Source organism: Dromaius novaehollandiae, chromosome 1, assembly GCF_036370855.1.
Source record: "Dromaius novaehollandiae isolate bDroNov1 chromosome 1, bDroNov1.hap1, whole genome shotgun sequence".
NCBI lineage: Eukaryota > Metazoa > Chordata > Aves > Casuariiformes > Dromaiidae > Dromaius > Dromaius novaehollandiae.
This window is the reverse complement of record NC_088098.1, coordinates 160,470,530-160,498,462: the sequence shown is the minus strand read 5'-3', so window position 1 is coordinate 160,498,462 and position 27,933 is coordinate 160,470,530. Positions and strand designations below refer to the sequence as shown.

Sequence of the window (27,933 nt, the reverse complement as noted above, 5' to 3'; positions counted from 1 at the left end):
GGTAGGCCAAATTTACAGCTGATTTGTTATTTTGTGCTCTGTCAGTCACATTATAATGGATGCATTTGCCATTCCTTTCTATGTAAGGTTTTTATAAGTTCTGTAAGTTTTCTGTAAGTTTCTATAAGTCTTTCTCTAAAATCTCAAGTTGCTTCAGTATCCACGTTATAACACTGTCTCAATATACATAGTATTTCTGAACTCTCTAGATATAATCTTCCATTTTATGTATGAGTCAACAATGTCAATGTTTCCTATTTTGTTTTTATTTTGAAAATATGTTAACCACGAAGGGAAAAAATATACTTAGTAATTCTATTGCACAGCAGGAGAGCTCTGTCTCTAACACTAGATTAATTGGCCATTATTCAAAAGCAGAGACTTTATACATAATCCTAAATATAGCATTACTATGTGTGAGCTGTTGTACATAATATATTGCTCACTCCTACAGAACACATTAAATATACAATTTTGAAAAGTAATTGATTATTACACATTTCAACTTTCTCCCAAATTGCAGGGAAGGTGAGTGAGGAGGAAAGTAATTTGGAACCCTCCTGCCCTGTAATTCCTTTTCCATGCCTTCAAAATTTCCATAAATTTTAAATTTTATACCTCTAAGAACATCACTTCCAACAATTTCAATTAACATTGCTTCCTTAAATTATATGCCTTTGAAGATCTCACCTGGTTCAAAATGGTGCTGAAAATGGTTCAAAAGGCTACTTATTCTATTTTACATTCCAGTTCAAGATCCAAGTCTTTTAAACATCATTTATTAACTATGTGTGAATCAGTCAACCTCATTGTCTTTATTTTTCTTATCCTCTTTCGCTTTTTTCCTTTCTTTCTTCATTCAAAATGTGTACAACTTGCTCATATTGAAGTTGATATCTACTAATTTCACATAGTTTTTGTAGAAGACATAGCGCTTCAGGGGGAATCCAAGCTCAGTGCTTTAAGCATGTGCTTTAATCTACCTCTAGTCAGAAAAGTATTCAAATAACATGATAAACTTCTGTGGGTGTTTTGGTGATAGTTTAAAAATGACAGAGGGCAGAAGAGAGCTGACACTATTCAGACTGAGTTGGAGGACTGGAGACAAAAATGCTCCTATTAGGAAGATTTTAAGGCATATCTTCTAGTTAGTTTAAGGCCATAAGAAAACAAGATATATAACAATTCAAGATAAGTAGAAATTGAGTCCATTTGCCAGTTATCTCTTGTACATGGATGAAGCACCATTTTGAATCCCAAAATACTTCTTGCCTCTTAAATACTGAGAAAGCATTAACAAGGCCGCATTTTTTCCCAGAGAATAACAACAAATAAAATTTAAAAAGGACAGTTTTGCTCAGTTTGAAGAAGCAATGGTGAAAAAACAAAAATGAAATCCAAATGCTTCAAAGGTCAGCTGACACGGAAACATCAAAAGCTAGGTCTCTCTAAATAGCTTCTTCTTCAACATGAAAATATATGCATGGAAGCATTTAGTTCTCCCCTCAGGCTTCTTGCTGTTAGCATTTCCAAATGGCATGCAGACTCTAAGAATGAGGTTCTTAGAAGGCAATTCCTTAAGGAAGAAAACGTCTTCTTTAGTAGTTTTTCTTGGTGAGGTATTATTGAATTTCACTGTTATTTGTGTTTCCCAGCAAAAGATAATAAGAAAATAATCTCCTGCTTGGAAGAGTTTCAAATTCAACTAGAGCTACCTATCTTCTCGTAGCTTTTATTGCAGCTTTTTATTTTATTACAATGTCTATTATAGCATGCATGCACTGAAATCCTTTGGAAGGCTGAGCTAAACTTCAGTGCTTTTGCACCTCTTGTATGGTTGTGCTGTTAAAAACTTACAGAAGTACTTGATCAGCATTACAAGTGGTGGAATACTTCAACTCTTTGCTAACTTTTCTTCCTAACTGAAAACTGACAAATCTATGCATTTGGCAATTAGGACAACTCTACCCAGAATTAATAAAAATCTTTTCTTGAGTTGGACTGGCCATTTATATGGATTATTGATTCCTGATTGGAACGCCTTGCCTAATAGAGTACATTAATCTTCTGGGTTACCGTATGCACTGTACTTGTCTTGTGAACACAGAGTACAATATAGTTCAGTCAGCCAGTAGTTACTTCCCTTAAAATGTTTTTGGTTCAGAGATAAATTTGTTTCTGGAAATATCTGGGGAAAAATTATTGTGTAAAGAGAGTTGTGAAATCTATCTATAAGGGAAGAAAAAAATATTAAAGAAAACCAAAGAGCAAATATTACACTTCTATCTAGCACACTGTGACAGAAAACTCTTCTTTCCAATAGAGATCTGGCAGAAAATGTGAGTACGTGTCCATGAGCTTTTGCTTCCCAAAAGCGAAACCTAGGCCTCAAAAAATAAGTGTTAGACTCAGCTGGCAAGCCTGGCTGTTCAATTTGTGTATCACAGTTAGTCTCAAAGAGAACAGGGTTGAGAAGGGCCAATGCCCAGACCCAAGTACCAGCTTTATTTTAACGTCAGTAAAATCAGTGATGTTTGGAAATACACTGGAGAGTCCTGCTATGGCATATATCACATCTGCAGTCCTCCCTCTTCATTTTCGTTGCAGAGCTATCATGTAACTTTCCTCCACATGTGAAGAGCTTTATAAAGTGCAATTGTACTTGCCTATCCAAGCATCGCTTTTATATAACAATTTGGTGCACAAATGAGGTGGCAAAAACTTCACACTTTGTGAGAGTTTTTATGTCTGAAAATTGGTAATTGAATTAAATTCAGAATGCAATGAATATGATTCAAAACATACAAACCTGTCTCTTACAAAAAGCCTTAGAACACTCAAAAATAGTGAAATTTGCAATGGGAAGCATAAAGAACATACCTGTAGTGGTACTCTACAGAAAATCCTATTTCTAGAAAAAAGTGCTTTTCTAAAACAAGTTACTTGGCTATATAAATAAATATCAAATATTTTAATGGAATTTCCACCTTTTGTTTAGAACAGTTTTTCCTTGCATTTTGCTTGCATAATTTATTTACTACACTTTTCTCTAAAACTTTTGATTTACATATAAAAGCAGAGATCACTTTGAAATAAATCAAATGCTCCACTAAAGAATAATTAGAAGGAAAAAAAAGCCATTCTTTGCACTTAGACTCAAAACTTACTTTCTAATAAAGCACTTTCCACTCAAAGAAAATGTAACACACTGAAGGGGAACATTGAAAGTATTTCCATCTAACTGAAATAGTGCTGGAAACTTCTGGCTACTTACAGGTTGTATTACCTGGAATAGGGGGTAGCACAGCTAATCAGAGAATTTGATTTCCTTTAATTCGGAGGGCAAGAAGCAGGGATTGCCTATGTAATTTTCTCTTTCTTAAGAAGTATCTGTTTTCCAGGTTCACTAGCTAGACTGCTCTTACTGGGATGCAGTACAACTGTGACATCTCACAGGCAGAAGCATGTAAACTTACTTCCTCAATTTCTGAAAAGGTCATGAAGTTATAGTTGGATTTGGACTGGACCACATAGGAATCCTGTTGTGTAGATCTCTTGAACATGTTGGAAAAACAGGCTACAGGAGACTGCAGGTGTATTCTGAAGCTCACCTTTCCCAATTTAGTTGAATAGCTACTCCAAGCTAGTTGGTAATTAAGTAACACAATAGTTCTTCAGTTTCATAACCAAACACAAAAGTGACTTGTAAAGATCATCTTCAGCATGTTCACCGCCCAGCATTGTTGGCTTTCTTCTATATGACATTATTTTAAGAAATTTATTTAAAACATTAGACCAAAGAAAGAGAGATCGTCTTGAGCCTCATATAGGCATCATCCATTCAAATTCTATCATCTCTGAAAATCATTCAATTCTTTCAACTGTTTTTCCAAAGAGAATTAGGAAGAAAAGTGTTAATAAAGTAGTTTCCATATGAAAAAGTTAAGCATAACAGATATGACCATAACAGGCTATGACCATAACAGGTAGGACCATAATTATGGTCATACTTAGGGCGTAAAACCTGGTAGGCAGTTCAAGAGACCAATCAACAGCCACATCAAATGCAGGTATTCGTAAGTCTATCAAAGGCTGGGAGATTGTGTGTAGGGGGGTACAATTCCATGTTTGTGACTCCTATCCCCAGGACATATTGCTGGAGCTGAATCAGCTTCTGCTCGTCTGTACCCATTAAACTAGAAGAGCAGCTTAGTTGCAGATAGAGCCGACTTGCAACACTAAAGGTTTTGACAACACCTAATTAATAGCTGCTTTGCTGAGAGCTGTTAGAAATGGACGGGATAACAGCAAAATTGTTGGGACTGAGAAAAGTGTAAAGACACAGAAGGCAATATGAGATTTTGGATCAAAATGATGAATTTTAATCCATGCTATTACAGGGACATGCCCTGAATACTGACAATAGAAAGAGGTTGATTAAGTAAGGGAGAGGAAAGAAAATACATAATTTTCCCCTCTCACAAATTCTTGAACTCTTACAATGCTCTTCTCCATATAACCTATCCTTTCAAAAATGACTCCTACATGTCCTTCATATATTTCCACTTCAAAAATATTTACCGCATGTGAAAGCACATGTGCTGAGAAGCAGGTAATCTTATCATCTCAGCAGCTGAAGGACAGAACAGCAGAATAGAAGCAAAGGAGAACAAAGGGTTCAATATTATGGTGAGTTCCTAAGAATACCAGAGAGAACCCTGGGTGGCAACAGTAAGGGAATTGTCCCTGATAGATTGTGAAGCTCATTCCAGGATAAGGACTCATGCAAGCCTCAATTCTAGTTCTTGCTCTTCAACTGGTGACTGTACTATTTGCTTAAACATGTAGAATATTAAATGAAGGTGAAAACTGAAATGAAAGAAATTTAAATAAAATAGAAGGCAGGTTAAAAGTTTGCCATCAGCACATATAACGGCTTTAGAAAGTTTAATTAATAAAAAAATCTATAATTATGAAATGATTTTGATATACACTAAATTAAAATGAAGCAGGTAATTAGTAAACTACATCTCTTTTGGTCTGTATAGTAAGAGTTTCTATTGAAGTTAACTTCAAAGGATTTCTTTAAAAAATATTAGCATCAAACATTTTTTGAACAACAAAGGAATATCCTTTGGTAGGAAAATTCTCTTGTCCTATATTTGTAATATATAATTCTTATTTGATAATTCTCAATGGAATTATACGGTATCTTGTGAGTCTTGAGGAAAGAAGAATGCTGTAATTAAATGATAAAGCAAACTAATAACATCTGACAATACTGATGCAAGGTCTTGCGAATTTAGATGTTCTTTTATTTGAAAATCATCAGTTGATTTTTTTTTAAGTAGAGAAGACCTATAGCACTTTTTAAAATGATTGCATTAATACAGACCATAATGTAATTTTTCTGTTTATGCAGTCATCCTGGAAAAACAGGAAAATCTAGAAATCTTAGCTGTTTTATAAATGTTATAAATATGTAATTTTAATTATATCAAGCTTTAAGAAAGTTATCTGTCTTTACTCAAAAGAATCTCTTTAATTATGGCCACTGAAAGACATCCAAAATCGAACAGCTATTTGTAATTCACCAGTGTATTTTTACCCTATACAAATTCTTTAAAGGGAACTGTGGGCACTGATACAAACATATTGGAGTATACTGAATTAATATGCTAGTCTACGTACCAATGAATTAGGACCTATATAGATCTATATGTCCAATTTTCAGCTTTGGCTAACTAGAATTTTGTTTTTAGTAGATTAAATTTGGTATGACTGTAAATTAGAATGTGCCCAAACAATTTTAATTAATGTCACCACAATTTTCATTAATGTCACTATGGGTCTTTGTACTTATTTGAGAGCAGGGCCTACTGAAAAAATATTAGCTCATTATGTGATTTCGTATTTGAACTGTGAATGCAACTGAAATCTTGGACATTTAAATGACTAGGCTTTGAGCTATCATCAATGGCTATCTTAAAATGACATGAATCACTTTCTGTAGATGTCTCTTTTGGCTGATTATAGAGTGCCCAAGGGTGATCAACTCAGACCAGCACATTTAATTGAAAGACTCCTATGACAGGGCAAAAAAAAATCTATTCCTTCTATGTCTATGTCTGTACAACCACTTTTAACAAGATCTATGCCTAAATATCTGCTCTCCCTCTCTCTCATTACCACCCCTAAGGCTTTTAAGCATTTTTTAAAATAATTCCCAGTTAATGTTGCTAAACAGCATATCCCACCAGTGCTAAGGATAAAAACAACATTTAAATTAAAACTGTATCCGCTACTCCTTTCATCCCCTTCTAAACTGCAACTATATTCTGTTATTCACTCTTTTCATACCATATCTTATTCTTCTCCTAAAAAAACAGTATGTAGCTTTAACCTTACTGGTTGTACATTCATGATTAATACTGAACAGAAATGGTGTATAAAGATTAAGCTGTGCATTGACTTAAAATGTGGTTTTTTTTCTGAGAATAAGTAACCTAAGTGCCAGCACTACTGCAGACAATTTTCCAAAGGATGTGCAACTGTAACTACACTGGATGATACATAACCATTGGTACTACTGTCCTTTCATGATGCAAGTTCCAGAAGTTTTTTGCTTAATAAAAATTTTAATAATTACAATCCTATCACAAAAATGAGTAAGTCAGTCTGCAGCATTCTTGGTGTGTCTTGTATGTACACTTATCTGTTTATACATAAGGTCCTTATTGGTTTATGAAAACATGGTAGAGTCACATCTGGAAGAGTCTTAGAGATCAAGATTTTCAAGGCAGTTAGGGGATTTAGACACAAGTTCCACTGAGGAAATTAAATTAATAGGTACAAAACACTTCTTGGAATTACTGAAGTACAGTATATTATTAATTCCAAGAACTAGGCAACAGTGTAGAAATAGTGTTCAAGGTTAAACATAAGCCGTAAAATACATTTAATACAACTATAGTAAACTGAAGAAATTGCTTTTTTTCATTATATTTATAGCTGGGAGAAATAAACAACCAGTTTCTCCCACACAGCCTCCCCCCCCGCCCCTAAAGTCTGTCTATTTTTACAGAGGAACAGTAGCAATGTTCCTTTTGCCTCATGGGTTTATGATATTTCTATTTATTTGAAGTCTGTTTGACATTTAGATTGGTTTCAATCTGCCATTTTTTAATGACTGCAAAAAACAATATTGTATATTCAGAACATTAGAGGGAAAATCTTTCCCCAGTGCAGCCAGTGGCAAAACTCTTGCTGAGTTTGATGGTGCCAGGGTTCTACTATTTATCTTCTGCACTTCACCCAAATGGAAAGAGAGGAAATCTGGAGGAAGAGAGGGAGGGAAAAAGGTAAAACACTGCCCTTATCACATGCCCCTTCCTCCTCAGTGGATGCCCTTCTCTGAGGGATAGGTAGAACAAGGTCTCTGAACATAGCACTGGACTCTACGTAGCTCTAGGAAGCACTGAGAATTCCCCACCAATTTCCTTTCAGAAACCCCATCCAGAAGCAGTGAGTCATCAGTTTTTGCAGCTCAATGAATGTGTAACAATCTGCCTCAGAACATTCACCTGAAAGACTGGGGAGCCCAAACTGTTATCTCTGTACCTGTTTTTTATTTTTTTTACATTACCTTAACAGTAAGTTTCCAAGTCAAAAGTAAGTTTCCAAATGATGGTGGTTTGGGGACAGAATTTTGAACAGAGAATGAAAATTGTTCTGACATAATTGAAATATATTGAATATTATTCTTACAATTTGTAGTTTGAAGCTAAACTGCATTGCTTCATTTTTTAAGAGAATGCTCATTTGAGATAACCTGAGAGCTCTTTGTATTTTACAGTTTCAGTTTTCTCTTTAAAGCATTCCTTGGCAGACCCCAAGTCAGTTACTGCTTTTGTGATGAATCTGCCCAGACCTTTCTCTTAGACAGAGCTGCCCTAAAAAGACCAAAAAGCTTTTAAACAACATCAATTCAACAACTCTTTGCAACCATCTTCACTGTTAGCATGGTTAGTAGCAGACCACTGCTCCCTTCCCTCAGGGGAATTCTTCTGGGGGGGAGCACACAAGTAAAACAAACACCATCCACTACAAGATGTAGCATGAAGCAGAGTCCCAACCATACCTGCATCCCTACACTTCCACAGACAATCCCAAAGGCATCAGTAAGGGGACTTAGGCAAAAAAATCCTTAAGCATTTCAGTGACTTTAATGAGAATTATACATGTGCCCAAGTTTGCTGAACTGGATTTTTTGCTAAATAAACTACTGGTATTCAGGAAACACAATGAGGGACTATAAGTTTAATAGCATCTTAGCTGAAAATTACTACCTGTTAAAAGTAAATCTGACAATAATGGAACACTATTAAATTTACAAAGCTATGCAGTTACAAAAAGCTGGAATTAAGGTTGTCTGTGCCTGGTGTGTAAGTACTATGACACAGTCTACAATGACATGGTCACACAAGTTCTCAACAAGGTTCCTGAACTTTTCAGTGCACTGGAAGGGGCTGGAGGTTCCACCTCTGTGGATGCAAAATCCTGGGAGGTACCCTGTGAATAAGGATACAGAGAAGGATGATTTCATAATTAAGGCAGCTGAACAATTCCATCTCTATGTCTGCTGAAAACCTCCTTTGTGATGCTAAGCGAGCCACTTGAACTTTTCATAGCCAATCATTACTGCAGTGTTCCTCATTTTAGAGGCATTTGACTTGATATCAAGTGAAAATGTGAATTTCAAGTGAGTAGCCTGCCATGTCCCGCCATGCTTTTCAGAACTGTAGTTGTGTACTGAGTTCTCGGTGGTTGTGCCTTAAGGCTGTGTCTTTATTGTCATAGCTTTTTTTTTTTCTTGTTTGTTTTGTTATTCAGTGCTACTGGTATTTCAGACTTGTGTTCAACAAAATCATTTTAAAGAAGAAAAGGGGAAATTCGCTTAAAAGCATTAATGTACAAATATGAGAAAAACTGGCAGATTTATTGAATTTATTCAATTTATTAAATTATTAAATTATTAACTGCCTTTTAAACATGCTTATTTTTGAATGTGCTTAGCAGAATATTTATTATTAAGATCTGGTGGAACAATACCCACCAACAGTGCCCAGACAACAGCTCTACCATGATCTCTGCAAAATGCTTATACTGTGGTTAGGTATGCCTGAAGCCTGCCTGATTCTTAGCAATACACAACATTGTTTCTTTTAACTAGAAGAGATGCAATTTGTGCAAAGAAAGAGCAATATGGGAGCTATTTCAGCCCCACAAAGCTGCAAAAAGGCATGCACTCAGCAGAAAATTACAACCTCTACCAGCAGAAATAGTTCAGATTAACCTCCAGAAGCAAAGCATGGGATTGCTCACCCATAACAATTTGCTCAGAGGGCTGTTACAGTTCTTTGCTTTATTTCTGTTCTGTTTCAATAACCGATATGAGTAAGGGTGTATATATGTCAGTGCATATGAGTGAAGCAGCAAGTATATCGTGATGCAGCATGTGTATGCTTGAGTGACAGGAACTAGGTAGATAAAGGAGAGTTGGTCTGAACAGTGAAGGTTTATGAGCCTTGGCTAAGGACAGCTTCTAAGCTATACAGAACTATGAAATCTTACTTTGGAGAAGGGGTAAGATTGAGTGACCTGAGACTCACAGTAAAAATAATGGAGGCCTCTTGTGAATAACCATGCGCAGGAGGCAGCTTCTCAGCAGCAGAGAAATGGCTTAGAAAATATCAAAGAAATCTGAGAAGATAACTAAGATGATGGTTCTGAAGCCAGCAGGGTAACAGACTGGATGGCAAAACTGTATGTGGATAAAGAGAGCATGAGGGAGGGAACTGGGTATATAGTCTGCTTTTACTAATTAATGGCATAAGTATGGGTTAATTATTGACTCGTTCAAATGAACATGTACTTGTTAATGTTCCATTTCCTCCTTTGAATATCTAGGATCCTTCAGATGGAAGTGGAAGCCAGAAGTAAAGAAAGAAGCACAAGCACATGTGTTGCCAACTTTGCTATCTATTTTTGAGCGTTCGCAGCCTTTGTAGCAAAACAGCTTCTGAGAACAAGCCCACTAGTGCATGTATCTGCTTTCCTGAGTTTAACTTTTCTGAAAAGTCTATGACAGAGAACAGGAAATGATTTATATACCCTTTGAGCACTGTGCAATTAATAAAATGTCAACATACAGATTATATACAACAGGTATGTTTGGCACTTAAAGAATGAAGGCTCCAGCTTTATTCAATAACACACAGTAGAGTTTCCTTAGGAAGCTTATCATGGCTAGTATTCGAAAGCTGAGTTGAAGATTAAATATGGAAAGCAAGTATGAAAAATTCTAAAGCATTGTAATTTAAATGCAAAATATCACATTGTGGGTCTAGGCCTACCAAATCATAAAAATTGTATGTCACAACGAGCAAGAAAACTCTCTGCTGAAGGTGCCTATTTCTCTCCTCTGAGAGAGGAGAGAAAGAAGCCTTCTGTATCTCCACTATACTTGGATATCTACATTTTAAATACCTAAAGTAAGTCAAATCCTGCCCATAGGAATGACTGGTTATTTGTAGCTAGAAATATGCTATGTTTTGCCAAGTGTCCTGACTCCTGAGAAAAGGAAGTGCATATGACAGTTCTGGCACTGAGCTGAGCTGGAAGAAGAGGTCAAGGCTCCTTGTGTACACAAAAAAGCAAACCTCGGGAGAAAATCCAAAATAGTTGAGCACCAGCATGTCAGCTGTGATTCATTTTTTCCTTTCTGATCATATAAGAGAGTAAAAGAAGCATCTACTATATCACATCCTTATCCCTACCAATGCGGGATAATTGTCAAGTCTTTTCTCCTGTCTAGCCTGAAAACAATCACAGGAGGACACTTACCTGCAAACACACAAGCTCCTCCATAGAACCTAGAACATCTCATTGTTAGCCATACATCTTCTGTTTCTTAATCTTATCCTATTACTCTTAGTCAAACTTGCTTTGTACCATATAAAGTATATCCTATTCCCTTCTATCTATCCCGGTTTTCTATCCTACCTACTCATGCCTTTTAACACACTCAGCATTAACACTCAGACATGTTTGTTTCCCACATCTAAGTATTGTATTGTATCCTTTCTCTCTCTGTGTTAGGAAAGAATTTTTAATTAAAAAATTTTTTTTTTAATTTTTAAAAAGTTTTCAGCTGAGGAAAATTCATACTTTGGCACCGGCTGGTAATTTTATTCTGCTAAATGAAAGAAAGCCAAGAAGGAACTACAAAAACTGATGACCATATCCACTGTGCTTAATTGTTAGCTGGGCACATGGCTCTGGTTTAGATCTCTTCAGTTAGTTCTCTTCAAAACAATACCCAAGCATGGCTCCCCTCATTCTGTACAATCCTCTAACATCATAAAAGGCTTTGCGCCCTTAGACAACCTCACTTGTGCAGATGTCAAAGCTAACAGCATGCAATGTATGACCCCAGTATCAGACCATAAAACTACTATTCTGGTGAGCTGCAACACATCCCTCATATTATTTCGCATATTCAGAACTGAAAAAAATGCACAGAGAAATAATTATGCCTGAGGGACACGGGCACCACACAGGCCCAGGAGAGACCAAGGGTCGAGTGCTACATAAAATCGACATGACCAATCTGTTCTAGAGAAGGATAGCTCTAGGAAGTATGGATTTATCCTGGTCCAAGTCAGATGACCCTGGGGCAAGGTATCCATCATAGCCCTTTTTAATTAACAAAGTAAAGATAACAAGAATTTATAAAAGGAAGTGCATGCACTTAATGCAATCAGTTTAGTTTTATACAGCGTCCAAAAGCTTTGAGACAGTTAGGGACATAAAATGACTCGTGTGTGTGTGTGCACGAATTAAAATAACAGACAGAAAAAAAAAAAAAAGACCTCAAACTGCAAAATATTCACCCTGAATACCAAGCTAAGTCTCAGGCCAGAAATCAAAGTACATCTATGCAGAAGAATGGCTGCAAACATGTGCTTTCAGTTTACATACATCAAACACCAACAAAATTGGTCTCCTTCTTCCATACTGCACATTGCTAGCTTTCCTCTTCACTTCTGTTAGTCCCAAAAGTCCCTCTTTTCAAAGATTTGAGGTAAGCATAGGAAGGAAAGGGAATCATAGGAAGAGGCAGCAAAACTGTGAGGGAATCTGCTTGAAGATCTGAATTTATTGCACTGCGCTGTACTGCAGCCTTCTAGCTTGTCAAAATGCATATGTCAGCTGAAGACACTTTTCTCAAGCTGGTATTTTAAGAGCTCACAAAGTATAAAGGAGGGAGACTTGGGCCTGATTGTACATATACCTCTCTGCATAAAAACTGCATTTATGGCAATGAAATTTCTGATAAAGAAACATGATTTTCAAAACTCTAGGTACCTGCAACTTTTACTGATTACAGGAGAATTTAACAAGTGCAAAATAGTTCTGAAAAATCAAGCCATGCATGCTTGCAGAATCAGGCCTTGATTTTGTTTTAAATCTGCATTTCAAACATATATACATATAGATCATGAGGGACTACTGGAAAAAATGGAGATACACACTTTGGCCTTACAGATTCACCCCAACACCAGTGGCACACCTAAAATTGGAATACCAACCCCCTCCACTCCAGTGCAGTTTGTAGAGCAATGGACACCATCAGACAGAGATACTCAGCTGCCCTCTGGCAATGCCCATCTCTTTCCATCGGCTACATGAGGACCCTATGCCACTATGCTCCTAACTCTGCATCTCAGCTAAGTGCTTAAAGATACATGAGATGAATCAGGACCCTACTGATTCTCAAACAAGTTAGAGTTAGTGTCCAGAATATCAGAATGCCAAGGATAAGATAAGAAAAGGCAAAGACTCTTCCCACAGTTTTTTTTTTTCAAGATATATTCATGAAAATTTTCATCTGAATATGAAAGAGCCACTTAGATATTTCAGAATTTACTAAAAGTAAAAGAGTATTTGTTCAAACACCTATTAGCCCAGAATCATCCCACTTACTCTCAGGAGCTTCACTGAGGTGCTGAGAAGGCCACACAGTTTATGTAGCCTACTTTTGACAATGAAGAAATACAGACAACACAAGAAGCAATTCAGCACCCAACATGTGAATTCTCTCTTTCACCATCTAAATCACCCTCTCCACTGACTACTGAAGGATCCAAGGGATTAGAGATCCCAACAGTAACAAAAAGATACTGCAAAGTGATTTTTTCTCAGTTTCGACAATCTAAAAAGAGCATTGACGGCCAATCCAATAACTTACAGAGCTGTAGTACATGATGTACTTATGAAGTTCTAGTGAAAAAGGATTTTTCTTAGAGAAATATTAGAAATATGGAAAATGTTGGGGGGGAACAACTCACTTGAAGAAAAAATATCCCTGCAGTCTTCCACTTTGTTCAGATTTGTCATCCAAGTTACAGTTCTAAAGGAAGTCATGCTGCTGCTGCTGCTTCCAACACTTTGATTGCTATAATTGTGCTAAACACAAAAAAGCTACATGACAATTTAAATACCTGTTTTCAGTTTGATGGGATTTGAAACACTGGACATATTTAACACGAGAAATAAAATTTTCTAAAGGAAACTCAGCTGAACTTTAATTTCAGTGGCATTGCTGAATAGTCTTTATAACCCACTGACACTGATGTGCCCCCCAAATTGTAAGTGCAAATTATAAGTACAAGCTATATTGAAGTCCATCACTGAAAAGATCATGTTAAAAAAATGGTCCACTCAGCCTATTCAGATCACAGCAAAAAGACTTGGGTTAATAAAAAAACACAGCCTAAGCAGTCTTTAAAAATATTATAACAACTTGCAGTATGTAGAATATTGTGGGAGATTTTTGGTTTATTAATTTGACTATGATGCCAGAAATCAATGTTACTATGTAATTCTCCTTTATGAGTGAACCATGTAAGCCTGTGTGAAAGACGGTCAATATTTATATACAGTCCTTGCAGAAAACTTATTATATATGGAGCAGAAAGCTTTTCTGCAGACTCATTTGAAAATCAGGGTCACACACAAAGTTCTAACGGCTTGTTCAAAAATAAGGGGAAGTTCAGAGATCCTGACTGATTTTAAGTGTCAGCCAAGGCTTCCACAACTCTGACATACAAAGATTTTTGAAAACATACTGCTTCAGATAAATTCCAAATACTCCATCCTAAATCTCCCAAGAAGATGCCAAGGGCCTTACGTGAACATGTTTTCTACTGCAGCAAGCCCTCATCTAATAAAGACCACTGCCAAGGAAAACCACCATCCTTTTATAAGCTCAAATTATACTTTAACCCCTATCTGTGTTGTCTTTGCCACAGGATTCTGATACCCTGAAAGTCTGCAAGAAAACTGCATGTGCAAGCTGAGGAAGTCATGTTGATGAAACTTATTTGTTCAAATGTAAAACAGGGAAATCAATAATGGTTTTTCTTTCTTTTTGTTTAGTTTCTGCGGCTGGATTGCTATAAATTGTGGCTAACCATATACTTAGCAGGTTGTAATGAACATGAACAGACAGTTCAGCAAGTAAATGGAAAACTATGGAGAAGAAACTGTGAACATAGAAGAACTATATTTCTAACTCATGGTTAGCATATGTGCTTATTTATACTGGTTACAAAGGAAAAGAAGGCAGGCAGGCAAGAAAGCAAGAAAGAGCAAAAGAGAGAGAAAAAAATAAAGAAAAAGGAAGAAAGAATAAGGAAGGGAGAGAAGGAAAGAGAAAAAGAGTAAAAAGAGAAAGATAGAGAGTAAGAAAGAGAGAGAGAATAAGAGAGAGACTGGAAGGAAGGAAGGAAGGAAGGAACGGAAGCATGATTAAAAGATCTGAATTCACCTGAACTTTTGCAAAAGAGAAATTGTGACTCCTGATCAGCCAAGATCAGATTTGCCATTTGACTTAGGAGACTGTCAGGCAAGAAAGGCTACTGGTCAGGTAACATGATCCTGTTTGTCTGTATCTCATGCATGCTTATTTTACCAAGCATGCATGCTTATTTATTCTTTGCCTTGATGGACAGACTGTAGTCTGGCAGTCCCTGAAGCTGAAAGTTGTACCTGAAAACCTAGCTGAGATTAAGACCTCCTAGTGATGTCAGAGAGAGAAGAGGATCAGGTTAGTGCAGAAGGCTTGCTATGAATGCAAATATCACTTCTCTCTTGCTCCTTTGGGAGATGATATATAAGTTCTTTTCTTGAAAATTTCCTTCAAATAAATTCCTTATGAACTCTAGGATGGAGAAAAGGTCATGTTGTGCTGTTTATATATCCTAAGAGGAGGAGGATTACAAATATTAGACTGTGTATTTCTGTACAATTGCATGGCCTTGATGGAAAAAACAATTCCTTGGAGTATTGGCTTAGTCTTCTGTTCCTGAATGGTGGCCATCACATCACTACTTACAAAACACAGTGGAGTGGGTCCCAATCTTGCTTGTGAGTCCTATGGGGTTCTAATGAAGAAGAAATGTCTAATCTACTGCCTGGCTTTCTGGATTAGCAAATTTGGGATGGAAAACCTTAGCAGGTTCTACTTCTTACAGGCTGGAAATATGGATGCAGTTCTGTACCCTCTTGAAATAAGTTTTCTTTTAGATGCATGTATACTACCGCAGAGAAGTAGAAGCATAGAGAAAATTATTATAAGAGTCTAATAAGCATTAAATTAATTAATGTTTGTCAATGCCAGATAGTTACCATAGTTACCCATGGGAGATTTTTAAGTGCTCTTACAAATGATGGGCTTTTCTCCAAAGACACCAGTGTCTTCTTTTAATAGCCTTTCTTGATCTTAAATGTCAATTTCCCTTTCTGAAGTTTCCTTATCACTGATAATTCTATTTATACACACAGAAAAAAATTAGCCTTCATACCTGATGTTTATAGTCTTCAGACACTCATGCCTGCCATCCTCTTGCTGCCGACTGCAGGTTACAACAGCCAGTGATCCTGCCATTGCTGAGTTTTGTAGTTTTAAACTTTTTTTTATAGAAAAAAGGTGCATCCATCTCAAAATTGCAACCTGTAATCTTTGCACTCTTCTTGTTATTTCTGATCAATTTCAGCAAAATCAGCAAATTAATTCCTGAAATGTAATAAATTAAAATGCCATATACTTAATGGAACTTGTTCCTGCAAGATGTTCTGGAAGCCAAAAAGGGTACATGGATTAGAAAAAGGGCTAGACAAATTCATAGGTGATAAACCCATGAATGGGTACTAAATATAATGGTCTAAATTTAACTTCCAGTTCAGGAATTCCTTAATGAATGATTACTGGAGTTCAAGATAGAGCAATGTGGCATAAATGGTGTATGCAGACGTTCAGAGATGCCCCATTTCTGGTACTGGCCAGTTTTGGAAATAAGAAAAATGCATTGTTTGTCTGCTGGTTTTATGAGTACTCCAATACCTAGATCATAAGCCTCATTATTTTTCAGGCCCCTCTTGGTCAAAAATGGCAAACTTAAGCATGCAAATAAAAATGTATATGGGCAAAATATGTTTGACTCTCTGGCATTATGGGATTATCTTTTAAAGTCATATCAAAAAAAGATACCAGTTCTCAATGTCCTAGCAGTTCATTTACAGAAGAAAAACATGATTTACATTATAGTTGGTCTGTCTAGTCCTTTCTCCAGTTAAATGGACAGTAACCACTTCCACTGTTTGAGTTCATAACTTGATGTAATTAACATTAACTTAAGCGGATGCCAGTTTACATTACAAGATGAGACAGAGAACTGAGGCATCTCAGGAGTAAACTCACTGCCTGTTCAGTTGCCATTGGTTAAAACCTCTCGAAAAAAGGGGGAGAGCAGACAGTGGAAGACGGTAACAGCTTGTGAAATGAGATAAAGTTGTGAAACACTGTGTACGATTAATGACTGCTCATTTTTTGAATCCCTACCCAGACTCTGAGAGTTAGCCAGACCATGGAATTTCTACCCCTCTCCGTTCACCACAATTTCATCATTTCTTCCCACAGCCCTCTGTACAAATGGAAATACTGGAAGTCTCTTTATTTCATAATGTCCACAACTTGCTACCCTGCTATGTGCAAATGAAGGTAGGGAGTGCGGCTGGACTTGCGTTATTAGTGCATGTTCTTCTGTCACTAAAAGGCTTAGCTTCCCCAAAGAGTCTTCTATTCCACCTCATTTTTATTCACAGTTTTTACCCCACCAAAACTGAATGGCTTGTTTTTATTTTACACTTTGCATATTCTGCTCCTGAGTCTCCTAAGCAAAACTAATAAGGTTGGTTTTCAGTCCTATTTCAGTGCCAAATACATCACTGAACTATCCAAGCTTCTGCTAACTGATACAACTTTTAGGCTTTCTAAACAAGAACAGAACATAGAAAAATGTACATATTTTTAAATATCAGCCTCTGAAGTTTAGGACTGGGAATTATTTAATCTGCTTCTGATTACTTATTTGAGCTAAAACTAAATCTCAGCCAACTGAAGCAGAGGATTTTTCTTTCACTGTAAGAGGGGGCTTCAGTTACTTTAAAGAAATGTATCATCTGCCTATGTAACAGATCTATTGAAAGCCACTGTACATGAAAAGAGAATAGGGATGAAAAGGCATACCTTTTGCTTGCTTCAAAAGTTAGGCAAAAGTGTAAATTAGTCTATAAATAGACTACCACACTTTTCTGGTTCACCAATATTTACTTTCAAAGAAAGGGAAGAGAGGAAAACCCGTTTGTGCTCTCTTTTGTTACTTTGGCAGTGAAAATCTCTAAATACAGTTTTCTCTCATTTCTCCTTCTCTCATTTGGTGTGTCCATCATGGTACTTCTAAAACAGTCAGTTCCTGCTTCTCTGATTATGTCTTCACCTCCTCACCTTCCATATGTTTTTTGTCTTTCTATATTACTTTTGATCTCTTTGTCCTCCCTGTCAAGGTTTTCTAAAATTCTGTAATATATATACACATTCTGATAATATTCCATAGCATGAAGGACCAACTTTTTGAGGAGAAAAAAGATACAATTAAAAATCTGACATTAATCCTATATTCAAGAGCACTGTAATCACAATGTCACTTGGTTGCTCAGATCATAGCTTTGTGACCTTCTATTAATTCCCTAGACAGAGCACAAATGATTAAAAGTGAATACAATATTTTTAAAGTGTGGAAGACTTTCCATTACTATCAGAATAGAAGTGCATGTAAAGTTTGGAGTAGATGACCATTTCCATTCATGCTTATACATTGCACAGAGTATTCCCAAGCTTTTTCTAAATGCCATTTCATCTCCAGCTGTGAGTTCTATTTCTGCTGGACATATGACCCCAAAATGTTAGTACAAACATGCAATTACTGTCTGGCTCATTGGTCTCCACAGGACCACAGTTCTGGACTTTCTCTGTTCATTACAAATCTATGTACTGAGAAGACTGAAGATGTCATTAGTGCCTTGGTGCTAGTAATATCAATCAGTTTCAAGGAAGATATATGCAAGTTAAAACTTTTCAGTTCATCTTTAAACCAGCATGCATAGTTTACAAGTCTTAGAGGGCTGGAAGACAAAAAGAAGGAAGGAGTGATAAAAACATCAACAACCTCTAAAATTAACAGGAAAGTAATAATAAAAAATACAATGTGCCTTTACCAGGGGATTAAAAGGGTAAATACATCCCTGAAGAGTTTTTTTAAAGGATTTTTTTTGGAACCTGGTGCTCAGCTTTACTTTATTTGTGAACTGAGAGCTTCCTACTGTGCTCGTAGGAGTAAATCATGGTAGGCAGGAAGTTCTAACACACTACAATCTGTTAAAGTAATATCAACAACAGCAAAATAATGTGGCAATGTGGGTTCCTCAGCATGCATTCATGCCAAATGGTTCATGTTAAAATGGAAAACACAAAGATTATTTTTCAGTGACAAAAGAAAATCAATATTTAAAATCAATGCCAGTCATGGGGAACAGTAAGAATAAGTAACAAAAGACCACAAAGCACCTTTGGGAACACTTACAAGAAAAATGCAATAAATATAAAGCCATTATACTGAAATAAAAGCCTCTTTACCCCACATTAGGATAGATTTGCAAGTCAAAATCAAAAACCATACTGTTACTAACTTTTCACGTTGCCACTTCCAGCCAGTTCTAAAGAGCTAGAGAGAACAGAGTAGGTAGGTGTCTGAGTTAAAAGTTCTAAAACAGCTGTTAAAGCCCATCTTTCTTGCCCATCTGTCATGGTTTAGTCTTATTATTGTTTACTTTTAACGACTATGCTACTGGATACAGGAGCCCTTTGCAGATCCCAGATCTATATAACCAACATGCTGGTTGTTTCATGCCTGCACGTCACACTCCCACTAGGAAGGAACATGGGCTCTCAGGCAAGACAAGATGGGATGCTCTGGGAAGCCCTGTGCCACTGCCAAGCAGTTTAGACATACCTAGGCATGCAACTCACTGATCAGGAGCTCTCTGAAAATTCTCTGTACTCCCCTTTTTGCAGATCTCCTGAAGTGTAAAGATGTGGTTGTCAGCTTATTCATTTTATTTAATTGCACAGTTTGGTGCAATAGTGCCATGTTTGTGTGAGACACAGGCAGACACTCCTGAACCAGTCTGTGGGAGTAAGTATGAGTTGTACAAAAGACAAACCCTGACAAATCCAGCTAGTCTGTGTGAAGTGTTTTGCAGTATCTGTATTAGAGAGGTTTTTATGTTACATGCAGCACACAAATTCCGTTATTCTTGTCCTCATCACTCCCAGCATTAGAGAGCTGGATGTATCTATTTCAACATTAGAGAGCTAGATGTATTTATTTGCCTACTTATGTACAACATGCCCATCTTACTGGCCAATCTTACATAGTAAGTTTAAACTCCACAGTTGTTACGTCTGGTAGGGAGATACGCCACCACCTTACAGAAAATGAACTAAAGCTAAGATACCTGTAAAGCAGTTCATTCAAAGCTTACAGGAAATTTGTGCTTGGCCAATAAATTGAACCCAAACCTCCACAGTCCCTTTCCAGTTCCTTAGCTGCTAAGTCATTTCCTCTCCCAATGCACAGTATAGTTGTTTGAGGAAGTAAATTATAAATACATGAATCCACTGAATAAGCAGTTTCATCAAAGCACAGATCCATGTTACTGTTGAAAGAGGACTTTTAATGAGTGTTCCCTTTTGTATTTGGAGTAGTAATACTTAAACAGCTCAGAGAGGAATTAATAAAACCAAATTTACTATGAAATTTAATTAAAATGATACAGGGCAATAGAGAGTCTTCACTACCTTTTTTTGAGAACTCCATCCTTCACAGGATATTGAATGACAGTACACTTAGCCAATAAAGTTCAGAAGAATGCTTATTAATTGAACATATCCTAAAGGTAGAATGTATATTCTTCAATCTGATTAATTCTTTCCTTGGTTCAGATCTATGTACCACTTTCCTCTTAAGGAAAAAAAAACCCAAATCCTAAAAAATAACAATGAAATCCCTCAGTATGTACTTCATGCATAAAGAATGCTTTCAATATACTGCAAAGGCTTTAAAAATACGGGCTTTTTTAAAGGTCTATTGTCTTTTTACATAGGGATTGACAGAAATGAAACAATAATGCATAGTGAGATGAATAAAGGTGCACGCATGTATGAGACTTTGAGATTTTGCTTTCTTTAGGCTGTTTTTTAGTCAATATTTCACAAGCACATAGTGTATTTCAGGCACTATTCTACTAAAAGACATTGTTTTCCTTTGGCTGTCACTGACCTCCAGCAAGGCCATAGCTTAATTGAGGCTCGGCAGATGTTTCATAGAAGGATGAAGGACGAGATGAAAACTGCCAGTTGAGTTGCAAGAATAAAAAGTTACAGCACCCAGTTTATAAACCATGAGGTTTATGCTCCCTGGAACACAATTTACCGTGTGTTCCCATGATTCTTGAAATGGGAGAAAATGCAGTACTACAGACAAAGGCAGAACAGCTTAAGTCAGATGCTATTTCAACTTTCATCTGGAGGAGTCTTCACTGTGAATTTAACTATAGTCTATCCCCATACCCGAGATTGTTACTTGAGACCATCATAAATGATATTCCAATTGCTCTCAAAATTAACTTAGTTTGAGAAGAGAAGTCATCAGTTAAAGCATATGCTAAAATTAAATACATGCCAGAAGTCTGACAAAGCAGAGAGATCTGAGAATAAACAGTTTGTTCAAGAGCAGCTGAAAGGTGCTTGCCAGCTTAGTGTTCCGCTAAGTTCATGCCGCCAACATGTTTGTGTACTTTAGCTTACATATTAAAATGAACATTACCAAAACGGCTAGCAAACATCATGCTATCAGATTGCTATAGTAGCTTTGGTTTTCTGTTCTGAAGCAAGGCTGTTTTACCCAGAAGTATTATTCTTTAACTTACAAAGGGATTTCTAAAAACACTACATATCTTAGTCTTGGTTTATTTAAACAAGGAAGGTAGAGCTGATATCAAACCCCACTGATATCAAAATGAGAATACTAAATCTGGAAGTTTCAAACACTATATGGCTTAGTAGCTACATGTGTATTCCCCGTTCATCAGTGACCTCATTTTCAATATAGGAATGAGGTAGCTTTGTGTTTCTTATGTTTAGTCATGCTTCTTGGTGTATGTTATTGTATTTTGCACTTAATAAACAAGCCTGTCGGTTGTGAAAAACTTAGGAGTGAAGTTGTTTTGTACATAAAGTCTGGTAGATAAAGTAGGCTCATTTATATTATTTTATATAATAAAAATGTTCTAAAACCTTTATCTCATGAGCACACAAGACCGAGCTTTTATAACAACTATATTTTTCTAACCTTCTGGCTTTGGGTGTAGTACATCTTTGTTGATTTGTGTTTTCCATGAACAAGCCTACACTGAAGAAAGCAATGGATTTTAGGCAATTTATGACTAAAACTATTGCAGGTGCTATTTCTCACCACAGTCTCCTTATGCCAACATTCCAGTGGTGTTGGTTACACATACTGATTTAGTAAGAAGCAATGTCGTACCTGTAGACATGCAGGAGCTCTGCCCTGGGGTTTATTCACATCAACAGCCACAAGCTGCCAACCTCCAGCCGCATCTTCATGAAACATCTTGAAAGAGAAAATACTAGTCAGAAATGTTTTACATGCCAATAAATATAAGTGAAGTCTGTTATATTCCCCTTAAGGACCTGTCTACATTTTGATGACTGTTAGTAAAAATAAGACGCAAATGTTTCTTATTGCTACAGAAAAAAGCATCATGCTCCTATTCCAACATTAATAGTTTCTGAATTTTACTCAGATAACACGAAATGTAATGTGAATCTATTAGTCCTTACACACAAACCAGTTCAATTCATCTGTGATCAGTATCATTATACGTTAGTACCCTTTCAGAATAAATTCCTTACTTAATAAGCTTATCCTGAAGAAACACAAAGACATTGTGACCAAAGAATAAATTTCATGGTGTATTTGCAAACAAATACAACAGACTGTCATATTTTTTACTGGAAAAATTATTTTACTTCCAAGGATCAGACTTTACTTTTGTTGCATAGATGTAAATCAAGATTAACTCCGCAGTCATTTTGCAGTGTTACCAAAACCTTAAAACTGTCGTAAATTTGTGAATGAAATCCTGGCTCTAACCACATCAGTGAGAACTGCTCTCTTGACCACAGTGATACATTTTACCCACAAGCTCTGGAACTATAAGCATTATATTTTTTTCAGAAATCAGGACATAAAAAGACACAGACTGCTGGGCTTAAGGACAATCAGAAACGGTGTCTGGAAGTGATTAACACTGTCCTTTAAAGTGTCCTTGAAAGAACACGAGCTGCTCTAGCATTTTTAATCACCATCTGAGAGTCTGCAGATACTATATAGTAAAGCGTGGTGAAGTTCCCACCTCCCTCCCACCTTTTTCTTGACATCTGGCATCAAGGAAGTCACATCTGGAACACAGCCATTTCAGCAAGGTTGAAACTTTAAAGCCTTCCTGAGAAAAGTGCTCATTAGACTGGGGACAATGCTACACCAATGTGGTTCTAATTGTGCTGGACCCTCATGCAGTATCTCTGCACCAGGAAGAGTTGACAACTCAGATCAGCACCAAGTTACTCATCTTTGTACCACGTTTTAATGGGCCATGTTGAAGTGCCTAATGAAAATCTCCTTTCATTCTTCTGCACAGACCCCTCTTCAGCTTCAACCCTCCAATATTTTTTTTCTTTTCTATGGGACTAAGTTTCTGGAGTAATTAGTGATTTATGAAGTGGGCAAATGAAGCAAGATAGTGCAGCTTTTTGTCAAGGTTATTTCATGCACAAAACATGTGCATGAACTTTTATTTGGAGCTTTGAACAAGAAAAGCTGCTAGAAATTTTCTGCCCATCTTAATAGAGAAAAACATGTGTTTTGTAGTCTGTTATGCCAAACTTCCCTTACAGTCATTATGCCAGTGACTCAGGAACAAAGTAACCATTTACTTGTCTACAGCCTGCATACCATTTTTATTCTGCATGGTGCTATTGATATTCAACATGTCCATATTCTTTGGCACGATCACATTATTTCTGGAGTTTCTATTATCCTTGGAATTCCTTAATCTTGGCTGCTTCTTGAGTTTCCTTATAGAGACTTCTCTATTCCAGACTCTAGTTCAGTGTGTAGGTTAAACCTATATGGCACAGGGATATCACATCGGGGATGAAACAAACATTATGGTCCTTAGGCTAAGTCTGTGTCATGTGGAAAAGTCCCTTTTTGGTAGAGAACAGGTTTTAAATTGAAATTATATCACCAAGTCTGCTTTGACAAAGCCACATATAGAGTGGAAATTAGTGCCAAAAAAGTATCTGTGAGGCCAAACAGTGTAGCTGCAGGCAGAAAAGGACTGGATTTACATGTGGATTACAAGAATATCCAAAGATACGCCACAAAATATTTAATAAATAATTTTGAAGACACTTAAATCCTTTGTTTTAAGAAAGTAAATACTCTTTAGCTACAGAAGCTAGTAAAATTTTTCCTCATAGGTGGGTTTCTTATATCTGTCTGCCTAAGGGCTTTTTGCAGGCAGTTGATACTGGTCCCTCTCATAGATGGAAACTGTACTAGCACTGAAAAAGCCTAGCTATTTGTACATTTAGGATAGCTAATATATTTGCTACAATAATGACAGGGTAGTTTAAATCTCAACCAGTTAGCCATTGTTTTTCATACTGAGTCTTTTCTACCCCCGAACCCAGACCAGTGCCCTTCCTAACATGGTTTCTTCCCAGTCATTATTTCAAATCCAGGATCTCACTTTCTGTGGCCACCTGAAGTCAAAGCATGGCTCTCTCATTGCTTGAACACCTCATTCCTCCTTCGTCTCAGTATTCCCTTTTCAATTCCAGGACCACGTTCCCCACACACTTCAGCTACCTGCTGACCTCTATTCTTCCAGTTACAGCCTGCAATTTCAGCTCTTCTGCCTTAGCACAGAAAGTGATATTCAACTGCAACTATAATTCCAAACCCACCAAATGACACAAGAAAAGGAATTAGGGAAAGGGAAGGGAAGGGATCAGAAGGGAAGGGAAGGGGAAGAAAGGCAAGGGAAGGGAACCATAGCATACTCAACCATCTAGAGAACCACATTATAGTCTCCTCTATTATTCTTTTTAAAGAAAGCCTATTTTGATAATACACTCTAGAATTTAATTTAATATGACAATACACATAATAACCTTAAAATATACAGGGTAATAGGCAAAGTTGAATAAAATAGAACCTACTGAGATGAAACAATAATTAACAGGGATTTATATCTTATTATTCATTCATAAATTACAAACAATTAAGTCCCCAGAGGATCTCAGTATTTGGGTGCTCTAACATGAACACTTCACCTGAGTGGTGGCAGTTGAAGTGGTACTGCTCCTGGATCCCCACATCTGCTGGAACTGCACTCTAATTTCTGCAAATGTTTCAATGATGACTGCAATGAAAACATTCTGTAAAAAGAACACGAAAAAATGGCTGACACAAAGCAAGCATAAAAGAGAAGAAATTAATTCTAATATGATCTACATTTCAGACAGGTTTAAAAGAACAAATTGTTCAGTACCTTAACAAGCCAGGCCAGAAAGAAAATTAAGGTGATGAAATAGAAATATGAACGCCATCGGGGAAAACTGTCAATTGCTCGATACATAAGGAACACCCAGCCTTCTTGAGAAGCAGCTTCATAAACAGTAAATATGCTTGTACCTGTTAAAGAAAAAATGAAAATGCTTGGTATTAAGCCCCCCAAAATGTTTTCAAGATCAGCAAATAGTCCTCTTTTATCTATTTTATTTTTCTTTTCTTTAAAGGGTATTAGATCTCCTCTCCTCAAACAGCAGTTTTTCAGGTGCATTTCCATGTTTCTTCTTTTTGCAATTGAATCTGAATTGTTTTTACATTAGACTGGGCTCCATTCTCTCCCTGGATAACATGCATAATCCCTTAGATGGGTTCAGTGGGAAGTATGCAAATGTCTCCAAAGGCAGAATTTGTCCCATCGTGTGACTTCAGCAGCATTTCTGAGAAAAGACGGATTTAATTAAAACTATCAGGATCAACATTCAGTAGGTGAAAGGAATCACTATTAATATAAGCAAGGCTGAGTAAGCAGCAACACACCAAGAGGGTGCACAATACTAGCAAGCACAATTAAGTGTCTACAACAAGCAACTGAACAGTGTTGAAGTTCAGGTATCCATGGTAGCTGTGTTAATGTAAGTGTATTGCCTTAAAAAATGTCAAAGCATTTCTGAGTTGAAGCTATTAAACCATTCTGGGAAGGAGGAAGAGGAGATGTTATAGAAAAGCTATGAGGAGTTTATGTGTGCAAAACCCACTTTTGAATAAAAACTATTAAGTTACTGTTTTCTCATTTTGAACTTAAAAGTCAAACTCGTTCTAATGTCTGCAGCCAATTTTTGCAAACTGGCCCTTGTGCCTTTCATCTGAAAACCAAATATTGAAATCTGGAAAGGACTCTTCAAGCTTACTCTCATCTACGGGATACTGACAGTCTTTCTGGTACCACTTCAGTGGAAAAGGGATTTAATGGGTGTGAATGCAAAAGGAAAGCAATTTAAAAGCTAGATATTAACATCCACATTGTGGGTCAGATCCTAGATTAGGTCTCCTAGCAATTATTAAGCTGGGAGAAACAGTGGACAGAGGAGGAGAAAGGGACTTAAAGGCAATTCTGCACCTCTCAAGTCCTCAACTGGTCTGGGGGCTAATGAATCATTACTAGGAGTGTACAGCTAAGAGAGACAGTGAGAGAATGTACTTCAGGATCCAATAACCAGCAATGTGCTGTTCTAGACAGCTGAGGAATAATATGCTCCTCCTTCCTCCTTATTTCTGCAACAGAAGTGTAAAAGTAGTTAGGGGTCATATGTCATTCTTGTTTGGAAGTAATTTCTCAGACTCTTACAGCTGTAAGGTTTCTATAGCTACTCTGCAAAGTGCAGGGCAGACTTGGGAGCAGGTTTAAGTATGCAGAGCGATGCACGTTTCTCAGTTCTCTTGCCAGCTCTAATTTGGCTGTTAGCCTACCTCAGGAAACATATTAGGAAAATACGGGCTACAGTTATCTTCAGAGAACATTAAAATGCTTGAGACAGCCTGTGCCCCAACTCACAGAAACAATATAAAGAGGAGCTTAGGTTCTCCTCTCAGAGGGAACCCTGGTGCTCAAGCTGAAATGGCCTTTTAGTACAAGCACAAGGGTTTAAAATGTGAATGGTGAGTCTTATCCTCAACAGGCTCAACCCTGCACTTAGCTGACAGTACCGGTACATAGTGATGTACGAGAGGAACACAGAACACCTGGGGGAGAAGGAGAGGAGGTTGGAGGGGTAGGAATAAACCTGCTGTCCTATATGTTACTATTCTGGAGGCAGAACTCAGATAACAATAGACTCCAAACCACTATGAGCCCTTTATTGTATAGACACGGGTGCTGATCAATTTTTTGTTTTGGGGGAGAGCTGAATTTGTTATAACATGACCCCCATTTAAGTTGACAGAAATTTTTACAAAAGGACTAAATTTAACCACTTGAGATTTTATTTGCATCCCAGCTTGTTAGACACAGAAGGGAAAAAAAGGGTGGGTCTCAAAACCTTAAATATAGAAAAACAAAATAAAGAAATGTCACATACTCTTCGTCTTTTCCCTACTTTCACCCTGCAGAAAGAAACAGACTAACAAGCCTATTATAAAGAGTATGCTGGATAAAAATTAGGAAAATCTAAATAAATAAATAAAAGTAGAGATTTTTACTGTTTTTGTCTTCAGCAATAATATTCTGGTAGGAAGAAGAACACTTGATGGGAATAAATTTTCTTACCTATTAATTTTTCCCTTTGTGTAGCCAGTAAGTAATGATGGATGAGCCTTGTTCTAGTGAGAATGGAGGTACTTACAAACCTGCAGTGACTGAGAGAGGCTCACTCTTGCTAATACCCTACAAACTGAGTGTCTCCAAGGATCAACGTTAAACTTGTCAAAAAGTGAGGCACATTCTCACATGAATTACAACCAAAAGAGTCTGGTCTTCTGTCTTTCCAAGTATAAAAAAATAGGGCAGTTTCAACAATTACTTTATGTAATTAATTTCCTTCTCCTCTCTAAGAAATAAGTACATAATAATAAATAAAAGATAAGTAAATAAATAATGTGCCTGCTGTTAAAGAGAATCATGGCTGAACCCAATGGACTGGACTAAATACCTGACTTGCATCCAAATAGATCTTGCCAATGGATGTCTGACCATACAGCACACTTTCTTCTTTTTTAAGGCAAGATAGGGAAAAATGGAAAAATCTATCTT

The 27,933-nt window shown here is 36.9% G+C and overlaps 1 protein-coding gene across 7 annotated transcripts in view; it reads right to left on the bottom strand.

The window, feature by feature from the left end:
- The window catches only part of NALCN (sodium leak channel, non-selective), a 242,394-nt gene that overhangs the window by 129,983 nt on the left and 84,478 nt on the right, over positions 1–27,933 (bottom strand). For all 7 annotated transcript variants that reach the window (XM_064504258.1, XM_064504278.1, XM_064504285.1 and 4 more), the window contains 3 exons: positions 25,168–25,310; positions 24,950–25,054; positions 22,071–22,157 (listed from right to left, as the gene is read on the bottom strand). In XM_064504258.1, coding sequence (XP_064360328.1) covers positions 22,071–22,157; positions 24,950–25,054; positions 25,168–25,310 — 335 coding nt within the window. The remainder of the gene's footprint in view (positions 1–22,070; positions 22,158–24,949; positions 25,055–25,167; positions 25,311–27,933) is intronic.